The following is a 22938-nucleotide window of genomic DNA, read 5'->3' on the forward strand; positions in this document are numbered from 1 at the left end:
TCTGCACACTGGGGTTCTTATTAAACTCAGAGGATGCATCTGCTGCTTCTCTCTCCCTCCAGAATCCAGTCTGCAAAACTGTCCAGCTCTCATTACATGGACTGGGCTGGGCTGGCTCAACAAGCATCTAGCTCTCTCTGTAGGCTTTAGGCTACACGGCACTCCTCCTCCCCTGGCCTGGCCCTGCATCAGATACAGCCCAGACTCTGCTCCTCTTGCTCAGTTCAACATCCTCAGGACCATAATGAGCCAACAGCTGGCAGAGGAGGGCTGGCTACAGAAGGGCACGTTCTTTGCATTCAAAACCTCCAAGCTATTGGTTGGTTAGTTTGGGTTTGTTTGGTTTTCTGCACATCAATCACCAGTTAGATATGATTGTGGCCAGTTGAGGAACCCCAAAAACACGCATTCTAACCCCATTACTTGAAGTAAAAAGAAGGTTTCCACACCTGGGGTTCAATCCCTGCATTCCTGGTGGAATAAGAAGGTCTCGGAGCTTGGAAGACTCCTTTGGCTCTTGGTGACAAAACTCTGGAAGGGGATGCAAAGGGAGCTTCTGGTGGGGCACTTGTTCTGATGTCTTGGGCAATAAGCACAGTCCCAGAGGCTGGAGAAAGAGGACCATATGTTGGCCTGCTTGAACTTGACAGAGCAGGAGAATGAAAAACAGGGGAAGGTGTCAAGGGAGACGTTGGGCACGAGGTATGTCTCGTGTAAGAATTAGAGTTGGGAAACACGGCTTGTGGCGGTGGTGCCCCTCTTGGCAAAGACCTCACCGGTTCTTTAGCTGGGGATAGGATGAACAAAGATGATTGGAGCTGGTATGGCTGCTGCTTTGAGATTTCCAGCTCCTGTTGGGAAATCTCACTCTCCGCGACGTTGCTGTTGTACAAAGATGCTGGGGGAGTTTTTGATGACCTGGCTGGACTCTTGGGTGGGTGTTTGAAGACCATGGGTGTTACATGAATATTGGAAGCATACTTCCAGGATGGAGGCAGAGACATGGTGGGCGAAGGTGACCTGGCCAAGCCAGGGTGTGCTGGGGACTCAATGACATACTTCTCCATCCTTGACTGCCTTCTGGCAAACAGTTCAGCTCCTTTTCCTTTCGCTTCGGTTAGGTTTTGATTGGGTTTCATTTGAGGCTTAGGCTGTATGCTTGGGGACTTCAGGCATGAAGACCACTCTGGGGCATTGTCTGAAGAATCCTGGTGAAGCCCACCTTTCAGTGCATTCTGATGCAGAAAGTTGGAAGCTTCTGCCCCAAGAGCAAATGGTTCTTCCTCTGGGACTGGTTCTCCTTGCTCCTTCTGCTTCTTCCTTACATCTGCATTCTGCACTAAGTTCAAAAGATCTGGGTTAGGAGCCACCTTTGGCTTTTCAACAAAGGTGAACATGGATTTTTTAGTTGTTCTCCAGGTTACGGACTCCTCTAATATTCCTGTTTTATGCAAGGGTGTAGATCTGCTTTCGCTATGGTGAGGCCCTTGCAGAATGAGAGGCTTCTGTTCTGCACTAGGATACAAGGCTGAATACGCAGGAGGTGACCTAACCCTAGTTACTGGAGGTGGACTGAACAAGGTCTCTGCATAGGTGGGGGGCGGAGGAAGTTCTACCCCAGGGCTTTTCTCCGTTGGTTGGCTTGTTGTAGCTGATGATTGAGTCCCAAACGGTCTTGCTGTTCTGTTCTTCACTGGCATTGGTTTAGCCAAAGTGAGGTGAACTTCATAATATTGTTTATTGGGCCCCCCATTCCACTCTTTGCCGGTAACCGGAACAGCCGTCTCTTTGCTGGCAACCGGAACAGCCGTCTCTTTGCTGGCAACTGGAACAGCCGTCTCTTTGTCAGTCATGGGCACATTCTGCTCTTTGTTGATAACTTCTCCATTCTGCTCCTTGTCGATAACTGGGGCCGTCTGCTCCTGGATGAGAACTGGTGCGTTGTTCTCGCTGTCATGTTCATGCTCATTGGCGCTAGGTTCTTGCACTCCGTTGGTTGATGCCACCTTTATGTTCTCCTTTAAGTAGATAGTTAGAGGGACCTGCTGTATGTCTCCACTAGGAGACTCCTTGAGGGACGGCACTGGGATTGTTTGGGGAAGGATCTCCTCACTTTTGACTTCATTCTTTGGCGGGGACTGTGTTTTCTCTAGGCAGGTGTTTTCCTCATATTCTTCCATGTTGCCTTTAAGGATCTGCAGTCCAGGGGCTTCCACGCAGAGTAATTCTTTCAGTTCTTTGCTGCCTTCTAAAGTCTGTCTCAAATGCAGCAATTTTCCCTGGTTTGGGAGGCTGCACTGAAGAGCTCTTGGGCTGCCTCTTGTGGCTGCTTCCTCCCCACTTTTTCTGGTGCTTGCCAAAGTGAACGCATTCACTCTCTGCTTGCGCCTGTTGAAGAGCAGCACACCTTTGGAGTTTGAGCTGGGTGGGTTCGTTAGTTGGGCTGCGATTTTCTGGCTCCTGGCTTTAGCCTCTTTCAGCTCCTTCTCTGAGAGACTGGCACTCCTGGAGAGATCTGGAAGGAGAAAACAAAGAGAGGATAGTATGAACAAGGAGGGACCAAGGAGCCTGAAGAATGCAAAACTCCATTTATCTCTGCTTATTTACTTATACACACACACACCTCCTCTCTGCTCACGTTGGACAGGACGAATCTTGCATTTGAATCGCTTTCCCTACTGCTGTGAGTCTCTAAAACTGAGTGAGCTAAAGCCCAGTACAGAAGCCAACAAAACACTAAAGCCGGCAAGAACTCAACACACATCAAAGCAAGATGCTTTGAGCAAATCAGTGACAAAATCCCCCCTGCCTTGTAGTTTAGGAACAAGAGGGCGGCAGGGGGATGTTGACCAAACATGCTCCCCTGTAGGTACGTGTGGAGTATAATGGGGATTGCACTGCAGGGACAATAAACAAAGGGCTGTGGTGCAGATCCTGGAAGATGATGGAATTTAGGAGAATTAGTCTTCAAAAAAAGGGAGATCTAGGTGGCCCCTTGGGTGACTGACAGCTGCAGACTGCATCCTTGGATAGCCGTGAGGACTGAATGGGGGGTGTTGCAAGACTTTCCATTATAGCACGGAAAATTAAATCCCTCGCACTGCAACTCAAGAAGTATCTCTTGTGTGTGGTGGGGGAGGGGGATATTGAGCCTCTATTGTGGAGTGTCAGAGATCCTCCTTCTCTCCCCATCTCCCTAGCCCTATGTTGCAATGACGGTATTTCCAGCTGGGGAGCATGGGATAGGGCTCCATCTAGATCCTGTCCATGATGTTCCTACATTTGCTAGCACGGTAGCTGCAGAACAGGGGGTGCACCCCAGTGGGGTGAGGTGCATCCAGCCCCTGCCAGCCTGTGAGCCACTGAGTATAATGGAACCTACTGGCGTGATGCCTCCCGTTCCATCCCCTGCCCTGCAACCCCCTCAAAGACAAGGTTTCAGAACACTGGTGAGAAACGGGATTTTGAACAGAATGCAGGTTGGAGCCATCGTTGCAAGGCAAGGCTGTGCTGTGCAATTATGCTGATTTGCAGTAACGTTCAGGGATACAGATGAATACCAGTAGCCAACAGCCCAGTGCAGCAGGCTCAGAGGGGAGACAGAACGTGGGGACGGGGCCTGTACAGTTTGTCTTCTCCACCGCATGGGAAGTGGCAGGGACAGGAGATTTCCCAATGGCAGCCCCCACATCACCACTGGTCTGGGCTACGCAGCATCTTCCAGGATCTGAACCAAGAGGCAGGTGGCTGCTCCAGCATCAGGAGGGTCTATAGGGCTGTTCCTTTCACACAGAGGGATACACTCAGAGAAAGGAACAAGCCCTGGAATGTCTTAAGAACACAGGTAGCTCCTGGGTCATCAAGTCCAGTCTACTGCTACAACTCAGTCATAGACCTCCATTCGCTGGGGTCCAGGTTCTAGCACCCTGCAAGGTGGGAGGGTCCCAGAGCTCGGGCTGCAGCCTAACCCTTTACACCACAATTAAGCAGCTCCTTAGCCCGAGCCCCGCAAGCCCGAGTCAGCTGGCACAGGCCAGCCGCGGGGGTCTATTGCAGTGTAGACACACCCTAGGGGCCTTGTCTGGCAAGGAGAAGAGCAACAGCCAGAGGCACTGAGCACCCTCAACTCCCACTGAGTGGAGAGATTCCCAAGATGGCACCCTGCTGTCTGCAGCCCTGAGAGGTTCACCCGGCAACAGCCATACTTCATCGTTGTGCAGCCCTTTCAAACGGGGAGTCGTTTCTTGCTCTGCGTGAGCGTGTTCCCCAGCATCACAGCCTCCGCTCGCTTAAACTAGGCCTTTGCCTCAACACTGCAACTGGAGGCAGCCTGTACCTGGTGGTTGGCACTACCCATACACTAGAGATGAGAAATCAACGCAAGCCTCCGTCCCCAGAGATTAACATGCAGGAGAAGCTCCAGAGGTTTGGTCCAGGGCAGCACAAAAAGCCTGGATGCTTCTCGGCATCCTATTGGCTTAGAGACGGGACTGGCAGTTTAACCCGGGCAGTATTTCTTGGATGCTTTCCAGCACTCCCTGGCTCCACGGGATCCTGCAAGAATTGTCTTGTGTTGTTACAACAATTCCACTTCTGGCCCCAGCTAAAAGCAGGAAGCGCCTGAGTTGGGTGGGGAATCAGTTTATAAAAGATTCTCCGAAGTTCTGCCAACCCTGGGAAACTTCAGTTCAGGCACAGGGCACCGTTTCACCCATCCCTGCTCTCGACCCCGGGCAATGCATCGCTGGGGGCTAGCATCCGAGTGATAGGGGGCAGTGGGGGGTAACTGCATTGGTTATACATTGCCGTGGAGCGGGCAGTCAGGGAACTAGATCTATACCAGACGTCCATAGTGGGTGGCTTTAATGTAATCAAAACAAGCAGACAGGAATTGGAACAGAAGCCTTCTGATCGCGTTATGGGAAGTCTACCCCTGGCTGCAGCAGTCTGGCAACTCCCATCACTTTCCATGCCTGTCTGCAGAAAGAAGTGAGCTGTTGTTCATGTGAACCTGCTTGGGAGAGCACCTCGCTGCCTTCTACACCTCGCTGCCTTCTAAGACCATGCATTGCTTTTGGGAAGACAGAAAAGCCCCTGATTCCTTCACTCCTTGCAACATAACAGTGACTTTGAAAAACAAACAACAAAGACAACCACTGGGTGATTGCGTCCCTGTCTTCTTTCTAGTGTGTGTGTCGAGCTTTGCTTTATGGTTGCAGTGACTGTATTGGAAAGGAATTTATTGAAAGACTTCAAAAGGTTTCAGGTTGCAGTTCATTTGGTTTCAACCACCCTGCACAAACATGCTCAGAGCAGGAACTTGGCTGGCTCTGAACTATCTCACAGACTCCCCTCGCTCTTTAGACTGTCCAAGTGTTGGCTGACCACAATGCACGCAGCCGACATCAAGTTAGGAAAATAAACCCTGCTTTAGCTGGAAATGTCACAGCAGCACCCGTGGGTAACCCCTTGGGTGGCTGATGAGCCCTGTCACTGCAATGTTTTGTTGGGTTTTGAAGCAACACAAGAGGGCAGCGTCTGCTGGGAAAGCTGTATATGTTTTGGCCTGTCAGATGCAGCCTGAAGCAGTGGCTCAATCTAATTAAGCCACAGGCTTCCTAGAATAGCACCCACTTAGCTCCATGGAAGTGCTGAAAACATGCCAATTGCATGACTCTTAACCCACCGAAAATCCATTCATGGGCCTCTGGGCTCTTCAACTGTTGGACAAAAGGCTGGATATGGGTCAGAACAAAAGCTGTTAGCCAAGTCCAAAAGGATGTGGAATGACATGGAATGCATTTTCTCTGGGTGAGCAATTTCCTAGGAAGCAGTGTTCTGAATCTCCCATGATTTAACCCAGCTGATTAGAGGAAATATCAGAAACAAAGTGCAGTCATAAAAAGTTTACAGCCAAATGGACGACATTCCTAATCTGGATAGCAGGGTCGATGCTGCAGAGCCTCTGTCTGGGCAAAGACTATTCCCAACTCAGAGTCCCCATCCCACGCGGGGATCAAAATCATGCTAGCCGCAATTAGGGCTATACCCAGCTATTGCTAGCAAAGTCCCAGCACAGTTCCCATGGAGAGGGAATTTCTTCAGACAAAATATGCTACCGACTACCATCCTTGTGAGGGAAACCGTGCTAGAAGCCGCTGCAACTGTCCACAATCACACGACCATGGCAGCAACTTGTACTGTTCCCATCCCAGCATGGATCCCTGAGCCTCAGAAAAGAAGCTGAGTCAACCTTTGTGTAGCATAGTCACTGGCTCCTCTCATTACAGGCTGCTTTCGGAGCTCCCACCTCTTCCCTTCCTTACATGGGGGGAATCCGAGGTGACGGGGCAGCAGCGGGATCCCAGAGTGGGCCGGAGGATGGCAAGAGGAGACACAGCGGAATGTAAACAGAGGGAGAATGAAAGAGGGAGGAAAAAAGAGACTGATGGAGGGAAGGTGGGGTGGAAGGAGGAATAGGGAGGAGGGCCAGGAAGGGATGTGGCTGCTTCCGAAGGCATCTACCACCACCCTGGTGTTTGAAAAAGACAGATGGGCCCATGAAGTTCAGAGCAAGAGCTGCCCTTCTCCGAAGCTTGAGGGCGTTTGATCTTGGGGCTGGTTTGGGTCCATCTCAGTCATGTGAGGGAATGGTGCCTGCCCCAACGTGACCGTCGCTTACACGCATGCAGGCACAAGTTCCTGCCTTGCTCGGGCGTGCCATGGCACCCCGTTACCCCCTGTGGGCCTGGCCTGGTGAACCTTGAATCTCCTATCTCCCTGAAGGAGGCATCTCCCAGGCAGCAGCAGGAGGAGGAGGAGCTGAGAACCCATCTCCGATATCAGCTTGCCTGATAACCACCCCCTGCCTGGAAACCAGGGTCAGTGGGAGTCTGAGAGGCAGTGTCTGTCTAGATGAAACATGTAGCTAATGCCGGCTGACAGCTGGGCTCCGCTCCCCTGTGCTGGTTCTGCTCCCGCTCTCTCTCCCCATCAGACAGGGTAGCCAGCTGAAGGGGCACCAGCAGCCACAAACTCCAATCCAGACGACTAAGGGATGGGCCGTCCCAACTGCTGGGGTTGGGTTTTTTTGCTTGGTATCCGAGGCTTCCAGCACAGGGAACGGTCACAGGTTCCACCCTGCCTCCCTACCCACATCAATCTGAGAAATTCAGCAGCAGGGGGGGTGCTGGTCCCAGAAAAGACACCACTCCCTCTTTGCCCGGCAAGGGATGCTGAAGGAGAAGTGGCAGGAATGGGTCTATTTGGGTGGGGCAGGCTGAAGCAGAGGAGACTCGATCAGACTGCACGCCAGGGTGAGCAGGGCAAGCACGTCTCCTGTTTCCGTGGGTAAGAAGCCGATCGCCTGCAGGGTGCAGGAATCTTCCCGACCCTAACAATTGCCTTCCTCCCATCACCGCCCACTGCTGGAGGTCGTCACACCATGGTCTGGCCATTCCTGTATTCTCTGGGAAATTACAGATCATTGCTGTAACACCCCAGAGGGAGGGAAGTCCTGCAGACTGAGGCTTGGTCCCTGCCAATTGTCACCCTTTTATTAGCTCCCTTGCAACCATGGGGTGGCCACCAAGCGCCAGCTGAGGGGACGGGAAGGGAATTCCCGACAGGCTCTGGGACCTGGCATGGGGCAACACTACTGAGAACACAAGGAGACTCTCTTTCTCTCTCCCTTGACTTCATGGATCTCCCGGACGCACCCAGGGAGCAAATGGCGGAGCTGGGGACCCAGCCCAGGGCAGCACAAGGGCAAGAGCGGCTGGAGTGACGTTGCACGTTCAATGGCTGTTGGCTTTGTCAGTGCCTTTTGCACCTGTTCACCTCTCCTTGGTCGGTCCCTCTGCCAGTGCACCTCAGTCCTGACCACCTGCCTCTCCTGCTAGCCCTGAGCCCATCCCACCCCAGCTCTGCCAACACATGGCAGTCCTACCAACAGTACCACACTACCTGCTATTCCAGTCCTGGGCCACCATGCCGAATGGGCGGCAAGCTCTTCGGGGCTAGGGCCATCCTCTCCTATATGTTTGTACAGCACCTGGCACAGTGGGGTCTCGAGCTACCGCAATACAAACGTTAAACAATATAATAGCAGGGCTGGATTGGGATTCTTTGCTGTGCCTGTAGGGCAGTGAATGAGGGGCTAGCCAATTCTGATTTGTGGCCTAGCTCAAGATTGCAGCTGAGATCTCCAAAGGTGAAAGGTAGGTGTATCCCCACCCACCGGCTCCCAAGTCTCCAATCTCCGTAGAAGTTATAACAGCAGCCAGCACGCATTCAGCTTTGCAAGATCCCTCTGTGGGGAGGCATCCAACTACCACTCACCAGAGAGCACCATACCCCCTTGGCTGAGCTCTGCCCATGCCCAGCCCTCAGCGTCTGCCTCCAGCAGGGAAAGGAGCGTTTCCGATCACACCGGAGTGAGTTCACGGAGACGCAGGGTGTCCCACGAAGCAGAGGGGTTTGCTGTAAGCGCATCAGAACAGAGCCACGAGCCAGTCCCTGCTGGGAACCCCATGGGCATCTCTGTTTGATCTGGAGGCAGATGAAGGCCGACAATCACGGCCTTGAACCAAAGCTCCACAACTCCCAAAAGCCACGGAACGTGCTCTGATCTCTCCTCAGAGCTTATTCTGAGGAATCCATGGTAACCGCCCAGCGGTGCTGGCGAAAGGCGGGAGTGGGCGCATGCATTGTATGCTGCTACCAACCCAGCGCCCCCAGTTCAGGCAAGCACTTACGCACGTGCTTAAGTCGATGCTACATGTTTAAAGCTCAGGGCACACTTGAGCGCTTCAGGGTCAGAGAGCAGGGCTGGTACTTTGGGGCAGCTCAGACTGCACAGAAATCTCACATGCAAAGAGTTAAAATTCTCCCTCTCTCTCATCCTTTGCAAGAGACCAGCAGCCCCAAGGGACAGGGGTCTGGCCATGCTTTAGGGGTGCACATAACCCATAACGGGCAATTGTCAGTGCCAAAAACCATGCTCTGCTACTTAAGCCACTCAGCTGGGCTACTCTGGGCATGTGCTTGGTAGCCTATTGCCTGGGCTTGTTTATTGGCCTTAAGCCGCGCCCTCAGGCTGCCATAGCCCCCAGGCAGGTGGCAGCATTGCCCCATTATAATTAAAGTGGGGGTGGGGGTTGAAAAAGAGTATAAAAGCCGGTGATTCGGGGGGGGGGGGGGTTGGGAGATGACGGGGCTTTCCATTGGCTCTCCCCTTCCAATCTGTGCACCCTGGATAAGTGGGAGCCTGTGTCATATGGGGCTAGACTGAGCCTTCCAGCTCAGCCCTGAGGAAGGGGTGGTATTTGGCTGCGCCCCCCAGGAGGGACTCCAGGAAGCAGCTGTTACTTAGAGACACAACCCTCCCGTGTGTTACTTCACCCCTTCGCCGACACCCTACCCCCGCACTAGGCACCCAGCTAGCTATGGAGACCAGCAAATGGGGGGAAGGGGGGGCAGAGAGTCAAGGCTTCTCCCACCCCCTGCCCTCTCTGCCCACGTGCCCAAATTGGAGAGTATTAGGTGAGCAGCCCTGCTCTCCCCTCTGCAACCGGAGCCACAAGTGAAGCAGCTGTTCCTTGGGTCAGCAGGGAGTAAGGGGAACCCTCGCTCCCCTTTAATTTACAGCACAGCTGATCAGGGCCTGGGGATAATCTAGCCATAAATCAGCAGCAATTTACTATGATAGCTGAGCAGATATTGACCTATGGAGAGTGTGTGTGTGTGTGAGTGTGAGTGTGTGCAAGTGTCTGCACAAGTGTAAGGGAGTTCCATGTGTGTGCATATAGGAGGAGTGTAAGGGAGGGAAAGACAGAGGGAGAGCATGTGTGTAGGAGTGTAAGGGAATTCCATGCGTGTATGTGTGTGTGCAGCAGGAGTGTAAGTGAAGGAGTGTGTGTGTGTAAGCATGTAAGGGAGTCCCATGTGTGTGTCTGTGTGTGCATGCAGTAGGAGGAGTGTAAGGGAGGGAGTGTGTGTGTGTAAAAGGGAACTCCATGCATGGTGCCGGCAGGGATGCTCTGGGCTGTTGCTGACACTAAGTCCAGCTTCTCTGATCATGTCTGAAGTTAACTCCCATTCGTTTAATGTGTTTTTCATTTTCTTGCCTTCTGTGCTGGTTGGGACCCTTCCAGGCTATTTTAAGCAGTGGTTCAGACTGTAAGCCTACCAGCGAAGGAAGGGCTGCATTACTAATCCAACCCTTTCAGAGAGCTCAAAGTAAGAAGACAGAGAGCTCCAGCGAGGGAACGCTGGTCTGAGCTGGGAATTTCCTTTTCATCCCACACAAACCTGCCCCTCGATGCAGCGTGAACTGGCTGGTGGAGACTCCCCTGACTCAGACAGGCCTCGTTTCCTAGCAGGAGTTGTTTGACCCCCTGAGGAGTTGAGCAGCTACGGCACAGCGAAGCCGAGCGAGGGGCACGGGAACGGCTGACACCTCCCCGCTGGGAGCTGCATGCGAGAGAGATTGAGCTTATTCCTGTATTATTTCTATACCGTCTCTCTGAAGTAAACAAAGCCTCGAAACTATGGTCGTGCGCTGGGCTCTGCCTCGGTTAACACACACTCAGAGCTCAGCCCTCCTGCCTTGCTCTGTCCTATTTTCTGTTGTAACCCCTGCTGCGTCTCGTCTTAATTTAGGGTTCCATGAGCAACCCAGGAGACGGAAATCAGTGGGACTCCTCAAGGCGTACGGTACTATTCCATGAGTAAGGAATCAGATATGCCTCCTCTCTGCATGTACTTCACCCAGCGCTGTGGGGCCCTGATCCCAGGGTCTGTTATTGGTTACCAGCCTGCCAATGAGTGCACTTCTAGGCCTTATCACCAACACACAGCGTAAAGCCTGTAGTCATCCATTTTTGGCTTATATCCCATTAAGGCAAATTAGTTCTGCCAACTTGTCCTTGTTCTCCAACACCACATTCAGGACCGGCCAGGGCGCTGTCTGGGGAACTCCCTGCCTCAGGATGTCTGTCTGACTCCCTGCGTGGCTGCGTTCCAAAGCCATTGTAAACCGTTCCTGTGAGGTCAGCGATTCCAGGAACGTAGAATTCTCCCAGGTCTCATCTCACAGTCTGTGCAGCTGGGTGGGGCCGGAGGTGGCAATCCATAGCTGGGACGAGTTGGGGTGAATGAGTGTGCTCTTTGCAAAACGCCATGCGGTCCTCCAAGGTGGTTGCTGGGCATGAGCCCAAGCCTGGGTCTCCCATGCCCAAGCATGCGCAGCCTCTGGCCGCGAGGAAGCATTTAACGCAGGGAGGAGTGAAGCCCCATGGAGGACCTGGGATTTCCCACTCCACAAACCAGCAACAGTGCTGTGAAAGCCAGCCCTGCCCCAGAAGCCTCGAACTGGAGGGGGATGAGCAAACAAACCGGAGCTGGGCAGAGAGCTGGCAGGGAATCCTGCAGAAGGCGAAGGGACATGAGCGGTGCAGGAGCAGTGGCTGCTGCTGCAGGGACACAGTGGGCTGAGAGCTCTGGGCAGGGGAACAGATCCAGGGAGCAGCCGGAGCATGGCCCCAGGGGGCCTGCACCGCACGGTACCTGAGAATCAGTCAGAGCCCAAAGGGAAGGAGACCCCTGATTGGTGACTGAGCGGGAGGTGTGGGGCAGAACCACGGTCCTCTTCATGTCCCGCGTGGGCAGACGGCACGGGGCCGTAGGTTGCTGCGGTTGGCAGGGGGCAGGACTGCCTGAATCGGCAGCTGAGCGGTCGACCCAAGGCCGGACCCAGCGGAGAAGGCCAGACCAGCACGAGGGCGATGCTGGCAGAGACCCAGCCTCAGCCCACTCGCGCTGTAGAGAGACCGGAGCTGGGGCAGACCCATCCACCCTGGCCCGCTCGGCTCCAGTGAGGCTGAGAGGTCTCCACCCAGCCATGAGTATCATTGTTGGGAGTTTATTCAGCACCCCCCATGGGGACGCCTCAGGTTTACTCCAGCAGTGGCTTTGGCCCAGCAGTGCTGGGGGCCCTCCACAGATGGGGAGGTGTAATGCAGCAGGGGGAAGGGTAGACTCTCACCCCTCCGCCCCCATAGCCACGCAAACCCAACCAAAGGAAGAGGCGACACCCACCGCGGCTGGAGCGTGTGTCTCTTTGCTCTCGCAGCCTAGGCAGCACGGCACTTCTGCGTGTTCCTCTCCGGCGTCGGCCACACCTTAGCACAACCTGTCTGGCTCTGGCAGAGGGATTGTCCCCAGAGCCCTCGTCACGTCATCGCAGACAGGACACCCTTAGGGGAGGATTCACTGCACGGGCCTCGAGACTTATAGGACCCTCTATAGCTGCCAACGGACAGCATGCATCTAAAAGCAACCAGGGGTGCACGTGTGTGAACTCTCTCTCTCTCTCTCTCACACACACATATACACACACACACAGTGTCTCCTCTCTCTCCCTTACTGTCCCACCAACTTTGCCACAGTCCCTCTGCTATTCCTTCCCGATTATTCTTCATAGCAGAAAGCCATGGCCGGGGGAGCTGGAGCAGGGCCGGGGAAGGCAATGAATGGGACATGTCCTCCCTGCAGTATGCTATCAAGGGGATCCAGCTCCTCAGAGTGGGAGGCAATTCAGGGTGAGGGGCCCCAGCCAATCTTGGCAGCATGGGCCCTCCCTGGTCGCACCTGCAAAGCGATGCCAGTTGCCGTGGATGCAAACTACGGGGAGCTGGGAAGGGTTTCTGAGTGCGAGGGCCACGTAGTCACGGAGCGGCACAGAGCCAGCACCAAGCGGCCAGCAAGGCTCTCTCCCGGCGGACGGCCTCGCCTCTGGTGGATGCCCTGAGATCTATATGCATGGGGGGATGAAATTCCAGCCTCTTCTCTTTCTCTCAACAGAACAATGACGGGGAAACTCGGGGAGCTGTGTCTGCCCTCTAGGCAGGGCCCAGTGTACACAGCAGAAACCCGTTCAGTCTTTAGCAATGGGAGAGACTGAGGGGAAGTGTCAGAGAAATCCAAAATCTCCCTCTGTCCATCGCACACTCATTGCTGAGTGGCTGCTCTCCTCCGGCCTTGCCTCTGAGTAAACAGAATATGGCCTGGTGTTGGCAGCATGAGCCAGGATTCATTACCTCTGCTGGCTGACACTGCCCCTGGGTGAGTGGCTACCACAACCCCCTCACTTCTTCCACAGAGGTGAGGTCGTCTTCTCCTTAGCCCGGCCACAATGGGCCAACTTCATCCCTGGCGCAATCCCACAGATTCCAGTGGAGTTACACCTGGGATGAACGGGATCCACCCTCAACATGGCCCTAAATGTGCCCAGCACTTCACAAAGCAAATAAGGAGACCCAGCCTCAATCCACATCTACATACGGTACATGGGGACGTCCCGTGGGCCGGTTTTTGAAGTGGAGGACGTAGGTTCACATCCTGCATGTGGACCTTCAGATCAGCACTTGGGCCCCTGGAATGACACTTGTCTGCCTTTGTGCAAGTACGGCCTCTGAGTGAGGGATACGGAGGTTACAGCATGAGGTCCCTGGCTGAGAACGAGGCGTGGGGCACGCCTGTCTGTGCACACCAGAGCCAGCTGAGAAGCAGGAAGAAATTAAGGAACATTTTTGGAAAATTGTGGTTGACGGTAACATTTTGTTTCGGTTGAAATTTTCCAGCTAGCTCCGCTACGAGTGAGAACGCACAGCCTCTCTTCCCTTTAGACTCTCCATTGTACAGAGATGACAATCCGCTTCCTGTGGCTAATGGAAACTCAGAAAGAATGCATCCGATGAAGTGAGCTGTAGCTCATGAAAGCTTATGCTCAAATAAATTGGTTAGTCTCTAAGGTGCCACAAGTCCTCCTTTTCTTTTTTCAGAATAAACACGTGCACACAAATTCACACCTCCTACAGACACCCCTCTCCAACGTGCATCCTCCCCAAGCCACACACGCTCACATCCTGCAAACACCCGCAATGTACATCCTCCTGCACCCCCCCTACACGCCACACAGACCCTATGTCCAAAACACACAACACATGCATTCTCCCCACACAGCACTCCTTTGCCGTACACATCTTACTATACAGATAGAGGGAGAAATGCACTCCCACTTTCATATCAGGCACCTCTGATTCCCTACACTAATAATCCAGGGGGAATTTCCCTTTTTTACAACACTCCTCTCCATAAAGTGCACAACCAACACTTCCCAGACCTTTAGCAAGGGGTCCTTCTGTGGACTGCATGTACAAGCATTGTACATTGTACATCTCCTAAGGAGGAGACTGTGCATTGTACAAGCACGCAGGCAACATTCCTCATATCCTCTTTATTCTGTATATTTCTTTAAACCCTTGTGTTTTTTTCAGAATCTGCACCGGGCAAAACCCAAAGCAAACTGGCTGTCAGACAACTCACAACCACCCACCTTCCGCTATTACTTAATTAGGGATGCGTCTGATTCTGTTCCTTCGGAAACGCTCTCCCTGCTAAGGGAAGGGTTGAATCATTTGGCCCCTCTCTGGCAGCTACAAAGGAGGAGGAACGAAAGCCCTCCCCGTGTTATTTTAGCACCTGAAAGCACGGCCTCTCTGGCCTCTCTCTCTCCCTCTCACAGCGAGAGGCAGATTTATGGGGAGCTGTGAACTCCAAGGGTAGGGAGCTCAGTGGGGCTTTAGCAAAACTTCCATGCTGACAAGCTCCATCATGCACTTTGCAGCTGTGCCACGGCTGCCCCCCACCCATCTCTCCAGTTTAACTACTTCTGTTTGACAGGATGCAAATTCCTTCCCCCAGTCCCACAAAGGATTTAGCCAGCTCTTTTTTGATAGCTCCACTGCCCCAACCCGGCACTCCCTGTCCATCAGCACTGCGATCAGGGATGCATCCCTGACTCAAATGGACAGCACCAGACTAGGATCAGCCTGTTTGTTCCTACGGGGTTGGCGGGGAGGGGGAGGCTGGGATGGGGTGTAAGTCAGGTGGAATTGATTCAGCCATGGTATCTCCTGCCTGGGGCTGGCTTCTGGCTTCTTAAATGTGCTTCTGTACAGCGGGTTTGGGGAGTGAGAGAAGCTCTCGTGGGATGTCAGAGAGATGGACTGGAGACTACTGCAAAGAAAGAAAGAAAGCATATGGTTCTCTTCTCCTGGAAATGATGAGTCTGTCTAAAGCAGGGACATTAGAGGTCAAAATCTTCTCTCCTTTTTTTTAAATGCAACAAACATTTGCCCTGGCTTTGCTTTGGCAACAGCACAGAGGAGGGAAGCAGCGTTTCCTCAGCCAGCCAGCGTGGCTGACGCTGGCTGGAGAGGGGCCAGGCTCGGTCTGGGCTCCATTTTCAGCGGGGTCGCCCTCTCGGTGTTTATTTCTGAGGGAGAATGGAGGAATATGGCTCTGGAATGCTGGAGCTGCTGAGAAACAAGCCACAGGCTCCAGATGTTTGTGAATTTCATGCTGAACCACTCCAAAGCTGTCCAAGTTACTTTGTGTCCAAGGCTGCCTGAGAAGCAAAGCTCTCAACGGAGCCATTTCGGAGTCTCTCGATCTTGCTACTGCCTTTTAGTAGCAACCGGGGGGGCCTTTCAGGCTTGCTCTCTAGCTCTGAGGATGAATTTGCAATTGGGCAGTGAATTCCTGCTCGGACCAGCTGCACTGCGAAGGCCAGTCTCGCTCACAGGCCAACACACACAGCATCCCCAAGATGTGTGGGCACAACAAGTGTACATACACGCACTCTGGTCAGTGTGACAGAGACAGATGTTTTCTAATGGCCTCAGCACAGGCCTGGGAGCCAGGAACTCCTGAGGTCTAACTCTGAACCTCTAAGCCAACTACACTGATTTACACCGGCTCTGAGGCCTTGGACAAGCCACTTACAGAGGAATTTTGAAAACCAGCCACTGATTCTGGGTGGCTTGAGTTTGGAGCGTCCAACTGTACACCCCCAAGGGCCTGGTTTTCAAAGGTGCAGAGCACCCACATCTCCCATCGACTCCCACTGGAGATAGGAGGGTCCAGCTCTTATGAAAAGCAGGCTCAGGGCATCTCCAAATGGGCATGCCCAGACTCCGCACCCACGCTGGAGAACGTTGACCTATCTCCTCTGTCTCAGTTTCCCTCGCTGTGAAACACAGATAATAGCACCAATTCCCCACCTCCCAGGTGTATGAGGATGAACGGGTTGGTGCACGTCACCTGATCTGAAGAAGAAAAGCCCTGCTTAAGCCGTACATATTATTGCTGATGAAGGCATTGCCTCTGGCTACATCTGAGCGCTTCTCCTGAAGCCCGGGACCAGCGGGCATCCGTGCTCACACAACCTTTATTAGGAAAGGGTTTCACAGGGCATGGGGAGTTTGCAGGTGACCCTGCTTTGTGGAACTCCCCTCCCCACAACCAGCTCAGTCTCACTTTGTCCTTTCCCAACTTTTAAAAGGTACTTTACGTTTTTTCCCTCCAATAGGGGATATTTTCTTAAATGGCCATTCTGGTCCCTATATTTATCACTCCACGTTGCCAGTGATTCCAGCTGTGTTTTCTGTCAGATATTCTAGGTCTTTTTAATCAAAAGTTCATTTCAAATGTTCTTATTCAATTATTATTACTAATAATAATCGGTGTTGTGTGGCTTTTATTGCAGGGCTGACCAGCACCGTGAGCCCTCTGGCAACGCAGGGGAATTATAGCTCATACAATGATTATTAACTGTTATGATTACTCCTCTCACATCGCCAGCTCCCACATGCTGCAGCCGCACTTCCCCCTGGCATCGCAAGTGGCACTGCAGGACTTAGCCCTTTGGCATCCACGCCTCCCACGTGCAGTGACATAAACGTAAACTTAGCACTGCCCTGCACACACCCCTCCCTCCACGCCCAAGGCCGCACTCCGGGATGCATTCATTCTGTCACCCACCCCCCGGCATCCTGCCTTCCATCACCAGTCTAGCTGCAACAGGGGCCTTCCGCTTACCTGCCTCCCCTCCCCCCTCCATAGCTCTGATTCAGCCGTGGACTGTGGTTATTTAACCTGCGGGACAAAAGGGCCACATCCATTCCTGGCCCAGGAATAGGGTTCCTGGGGATGGGTAGGACGTCTCGTCTCCTCAGAGGTCTGAGCAGCAATCCCCGCCTGCCGTCAGAAGTTCTGTCTGGTTGCTTTGCACCTGGCTGCTGGACTGGAAATCACGAGAAAGGGGAGTTTGTGATGGGAATGCTGACAGACCCTGAAATGCAGCAGAGCTGCTGGGGGCTGCTAGGTTATACAGGCACTTGTCACTTAACCAACTCCTTCGGTTTCCAAATGTCACGGGCATGACTTCCAGCAATGCCCCCAAAGCTCAGGGCTTAACAGCTTTTTACTGACCCGTCAGAGTCGACCTTTTTGCAGCAAGGACATGGCCTGTTCCTGCAAGGCTGAGGAAGGGCTTTTTTGGTCACCCTCCCCTTCCCAGCCAAAGAGAAAACAGAATTCCTCCCTGCTCAGCTTACCTAGCAGTGGCAGGGTCCGGTTGCAAAGGGCTATTTTGCAGAGGGAACTGGAACTTGCAAACCCCCAGGTGACTGATGACATAAGAACCTAGCCCTTCCTGAGACTGTGATCTTACATGACATCCAGGCTACCCCTGCATCAAACCTTGACGTAATGCCCGGTGACGCAGATATCGGTGTCAAACAAGGGCGAGACCCTGGCCCCACTGATGTCAATGGGAGTTCGGTGGGTCATTGACGTGGGTGGGCCAGGATTTCACGCCAAGCCATTTCTGCTGCTTTGCTGCCTGTTACTGCTACAGTTGCCGAGCCAAAGGGTACCTTGGAAATAGCAAGGGAAAGTCTCCAAACCCATTGTGTTTAAAGGTCCCACAACAAACCCAGACACAAAGTATCATATGCGGAGTTCAACTGTGCTGGGGACACATGGGAGAGCCCCTAAGCCAGAACGGCAGGGAGCACATTTGGGGAAGAAAGGAAGCGACTTGGCTGGATGAAGGGCACTCTACCTCCACAAGGGAAAGCCCGTGCACTGAGACGACCTATACCAATAGTTTAATAGCTGAGGCCAATGGTGTTAATGGGCTGGAAGAGGAAACATCAACTCCCAGACTCAAGATTTGGCAGGTGATTTTCAAAAAGGTTCAATTTCGGTTTTCCACCAATATCCTGCTCCCCGTCGGGTGCCTTTGACTTTCCAAAGCTCCATGGTTCTCCTCCAAGAAGGCCCCGTGGTATGCAAGAGAGCTCAGGAAATGACACTGCACTGAACAAACTAACTATCTGATTCCAAACAACCAAGAAGAGAGGGCATGAATCCAACTCCAGAGACAGCACTGGTAATATGGTACAGGAAACACAGATTACTCCGGAGCAGCAGCCAGCCCTGGCCAATGAAGAGCTTTCTTCCACACCCGAGAACCCCATCGCCTCACACCGCAGTGTCGCTGGCAATCCAGGCACAAATGCAGGTGTCTCTACCAGCCAGTGGAGTGTGGCGAATAAGGAGACAAGTAGGAAGCTCCATCTCTGACCAACACAACAAATCAGGCCAGAGTTCTTCCACGTGACACCAGAAAGAAACAAGATAAATTCAGTCTCTCAGTAATGGCACCAAAAGCAATTTCTGAAACTCGGCTTTATGCCTCCGAGCTGCTTATCGAGACCAGTGTCTGCAGCAGACCAGAGACCCTCCTGACAGAGTCATGAAATGAAATGTAGTCCTGTCCAAACATACCCAGATGCTCACACTCTCAAAGAAGCTTCATATTCTTCATATGATCCTTGTTTTCCTCCCAGCGGATTATCTTGGATGCTGCGAGGTGGAGAAAGAGCAGGGGCTGGCTGGGTTATTTGCCTGAGGTTCTGACAATGCTTATACCAACCCTGTGGTAAAGGTACTTCCCAGACAATGCCAAGCAAGCGGAGCACCTGGATTCCATTCCGGTAACAACACGACTGTATCAGGTATGAGTTGGCCTTTGTGCAGCCTGGCTTTATTATGCCAGGAATGTTACCTAATGTGGCTGAGTGATCTTATGACTCAGCTTGTAACCTGCAACGGGGAAGACGATCCGGTGGTGGATAGGCTCAGGTCTCCAACAGATTTGTAGGTGGGACCACTTTGCTTCCCCCAAGCCAGCAGGCTGGGCAGTTCAGTGGTGACACAAGTATCAGAGAACTGAGTGAAAAACCTTTCCACCGGGCACCAAACTCAGGGAAAGAAACCGTGTTCATCAACGCCACATCTAAAACCACGGGGGGGGGGGGACGGGGGGACTTTCGTTTCAATGTTTTGAGCGTTTGACGACGAAGAAATGAAGGCATGTTTTCTGGCAGGAAACAACTGACCTTTCACCTTAACTATAGCTATGTGAAACTTTCTGCCCACAAATCAAATCAATATATGTATTTTCTGGTTCTGCTTCGGGTATGAAATTTCGGCCTCCTTTCTGGCCTCAAATCCTCTTCCCCCCAGATGTGAAAACTCCATGTGACCTAGGGCACTATAGACCCAAAGGAAATGTCAATCCTAACTTGGTCTGGGGGAGCCTCACCCCACACTTCCCTACTTTGGGTAGGTTCCCAGCTTTCTGGCAGGACATGCCACAGATGTCGCTGATGCTCTGTTTGGAAAGGCAATGGAATACAGTGGTCTAGCAACATCTCCCTGGGGCCGTCTGCGAACTCAGCTGCAACACTTGGGGGAGCGTCTAGTTTCCTTTTGCACGTGGGCAAGAGGAGATGAGAAGCAGGAGGAAAACCTCACTGCCTTTGCAAAATATGGAGGTGTTGGTGGAAAATAAATAAGTGGGTGAAAGCTGGGGATTGCATCCTGCTGCAGACATGAGTTAAAACTTCAGATTAACCCAATAAATCAACAGTCATAGAATCATAGAATATCAGGGTTGGAAGGGACCCCAGAAGGTCATCTAGTCCAACCCCCTGCTCGAAGCAGGACCAATTCCCAGTTAAATCATCCCAGCCAGGGCTTTGTCAAGCCTGACCTTAAAAACCTCTAAGGAAGGAGATTCTACCACCTCCCTAGGTAATGCATTCCAGTGTTTCACCACCCTCTTAGTGAAAAAGTTTTTCCTAATATCCAATCTAAACCTCCCCCACTGCAACTTGAGACCATTACTCCTCGTTCTGTCATCTGCTACCATTGAGAACAGTCTAGAGCCATCCTCTTTGGAACCCCCTTTCAGGTAGTTGAAAGCAGCTATCAAATCCCCCCTCATTCTTCTCTTCTGCAGGCTAAACAATCCCAGCTCCCTTAGCCTCTCCTCATAAGTCATGTGTTCCAGACCCCTAATCATTTTCGTTGCCCTTCGCTGGACTCTCTCCAATTTATCCACATCCTTCTTGTAGTGTGGGGCCCAAAACTGGACACAGTACTCCAGATGAGGCCTCACCAATGTCAAATAGAGGGGAACGATCACGTCCCTCAATCTGCTCACTATGCCCCTACTTATACATCCCAAAATGCCATTGGCCTTCTTGGCAACAAGGGCACACTGCTGACTCATATCCAGCTTCTCGTCCACTGTCACCCCTAGGTCCTTCTCCACAGAACTGCTGCCTAGCCATTCGGTCCCTAGTCTGTAGCGGTGCATTGGATTCTTCCGTCCTAAGTGCAGGACCCTGCACTTATCCTTATTGAACCTCATCAGATTTCTTTTGGCCCAATCCTCCAATTTGTCTAGGTCCTTCTGTATCCTATCCCTCCCCTCCAGCGTATCTACCACTCTTCCCAGTTTAGTATCATCCGCAAATTTGCTGAAAGTGCAATCCACACCATCTTCCAGATCATTTATGAAGATATTGAACAAAACCGGCCCCAGGACCAACCCTTGGGGTACTCCACTTGATACCGGCTGCCAACTAGACATGGAGCCATTGATCACTACCCGTTGAGCCCGACACTCTAGCCAGCTTTCTACCCACCTTATAGTGCATTCATCCAGCCCATACTTTGTTAACTTGCTGACAAGAATACTGTGGGAAACCGTGTCAAAAGCTTTGCTAAAGACAAGAAACAATACATCCACTGCTTTCCCTTCATCCACAGAACCAGTAATCTCATCATAAAAGGCAATTAGATTAGTCAGGTATGACCTTCCCTTGGTGAATCCATGCTGGCTGTTCCTGATCACTTTCCTCTCATGCAAGTGCTTCAGGATTGATTCTTTGAGGAGCTGCTCCATGATTTTTCCAGGGACTGAGGGTTGACAGTCCTCACAACATACCCCATAGTAATCCCACAGAACTCCAGTGCCCAACAGTCCCTCCCCCACAGTTCCTATTGCCTCTGTCCGGACCCACAGGTGTTCCAGGAGGCCTTCCCCAGTGCCAAGGGGGGCTGCACACACTCCGTCTGAACCTGCGCTAAACTGCAACACAGAACACAACGGCTTTGAAAGCAGCAAACTTTGGGGCTCTGGCAGGTTGGTCAGTGCAGCAGATCGAGCGTCTGTATTGCAACGGGTGCCAGCTGTGCTCCTTCACGTGCAAATCACCAGCACGCCCCTCTCAGCCCTGAGCGCGGCCAGAGAGCAGGCTCTCTCGTCTGTGTAGGTATGTAAATGGGCAACCACACGCAAAGCAGCTGTGCGGTGCCAGGGAGCAGCCCTGGGAGCCCCAGCCAAAGTCCCTGGAAGAGGAGGGAGCCTGATTGGCTCTCGCCTGCTGAGGTCAGATGCCGTACCTTAAAGAAAGGAAAATTAAACTTCCGCCAAGACAAAAGGGGCAAGAAGGCAGCTGTGGCAAAGGTGAAGGGAGAGGAAAAGGTAACAGCTCCACAAGAGCGGATTCTCAGTCGAGTCCAGGACGCAGCAGGGTCTGCATCTGAAAGCCAGCACCACGGCCATTCAACAGAGAAGCCAGCGCTGAACAAGGCAGGGAGACCCAGCTGTCACCTCCCGAGAGGAGGCCTTCCGAAGTGAGGGTGAGGCACACTGCAGGGCCATCCCATCGCCCCTGCCTGTGAGGCAGTTGCTCCGCGTAATAACAGAGGGCATCTGGCTCTGGGCCAGTACATCCAGCACCTGATTCACTTCCAGAACTACATCTTAGAAAAGCAAACAACAGGAAGTTTGAATAAAACAAACTGCCCCCGGGGCACAGATGCTGGAACTAGGGGTGCTGGGGGGGGGCTGCCACAGTGCCTGGCTTGAAGTGGTTTCCATCAGATGCAGGGTTGACAGTTTGGTTCAATGGGTCTCAGCACCCCCCACTGTACAACTTGTTCCAATGCCACAGCCTGGGGGCTCCTGCCTCAATATCAGAAGGGCCTGGACTCAGATTTCTGTGTAACGCATCAGGCAATGGAGCAAAATCTGAACAATGGGCAGACCTGGAAGATGATCCCAAATGACGAGCAACAGGTACAGCTGGCATCCAGTAAGACCAACAGGTGTCTCAAGGAGAACTTCTCCCCTCGATCCAGCCTGCCAGCGCCTCCATCCCTGCACTGGGGTGCAGACATATCCCCGGGGGGAAATCTGGGTTGGCTGAGTATTGCCAGGATCTAGCGCAGCAATGCTCAGACTGAGGCTCAACAGCTGCAAGTGGCTCTTTTATGGGTCTCCTGCAGCTCTAGTTTGCAACACTTGTGATATTCAAACACCCTGTGATTGAATTATTAACCAGTCTAAGTTATTAGCCGGTCAGGGTGCTCTTACTGTGTTATTACCCAACTGTACCTGATAAAAGAATCATACGTGGTCAGAATAACCAAGACAATATATATATGCACACCCGACCCTGGCTCTTTTGGGTAATGCCGATCGCTCATTTGGCTCCTGAACCACTGGGGTCTGAGTAGCCCTGCTCTAGGGCAGCAAAGCCAGTGGAGCTGCCTGACTAGCCCTTCCTTTGCAGGAACCAGGGACCTGCTGGAGAGATCTCCTTGTTCAGATGGAGGTGGAATCAGGCACTCAAGGGGGACTGTAGGTGGGTATTTTGTAACACCCTT

At 52.6% G+C, this 22938-nt stretch overlaps 1 protein-coding gene across 2 annotated transcripts in view; it reads right to left on the reverse strand.

Annotated features, from left to right (window-relative positions):
- Window positions 1–22938, reverse strand: part of SYNPO (synaptopodin) — a 91450-nt gene that overhangs the window by 13317 nt on the left and 55195 nt on the right. For both annotated transcript variants that reach the window (XM_084637406.1, XM_084637405.1), the window contains one exon: window positions 450–2515. In XM_084637406.1, the coding sequence (XP_084493532.1) occupies window positions 450–2515 (2066 nt within the window). The remainder of the gene's footprint in view (window positions 1–449; window positions 2516–22938) is intronic.

The sequence above is a fragment of the Lepidochelys olivacea genome (genome assembly GCF_965140295.1).
Source record: "Lepidochelys olivacea isolate rLepOli2 genome assembly, chromosome: 8".
NCBI classification, from domain to species: Eukaryota; Metazoa; Chordata; order Testudines; family Cheloniidae; genus Lepidochelys; species Lepidochelys olivacea.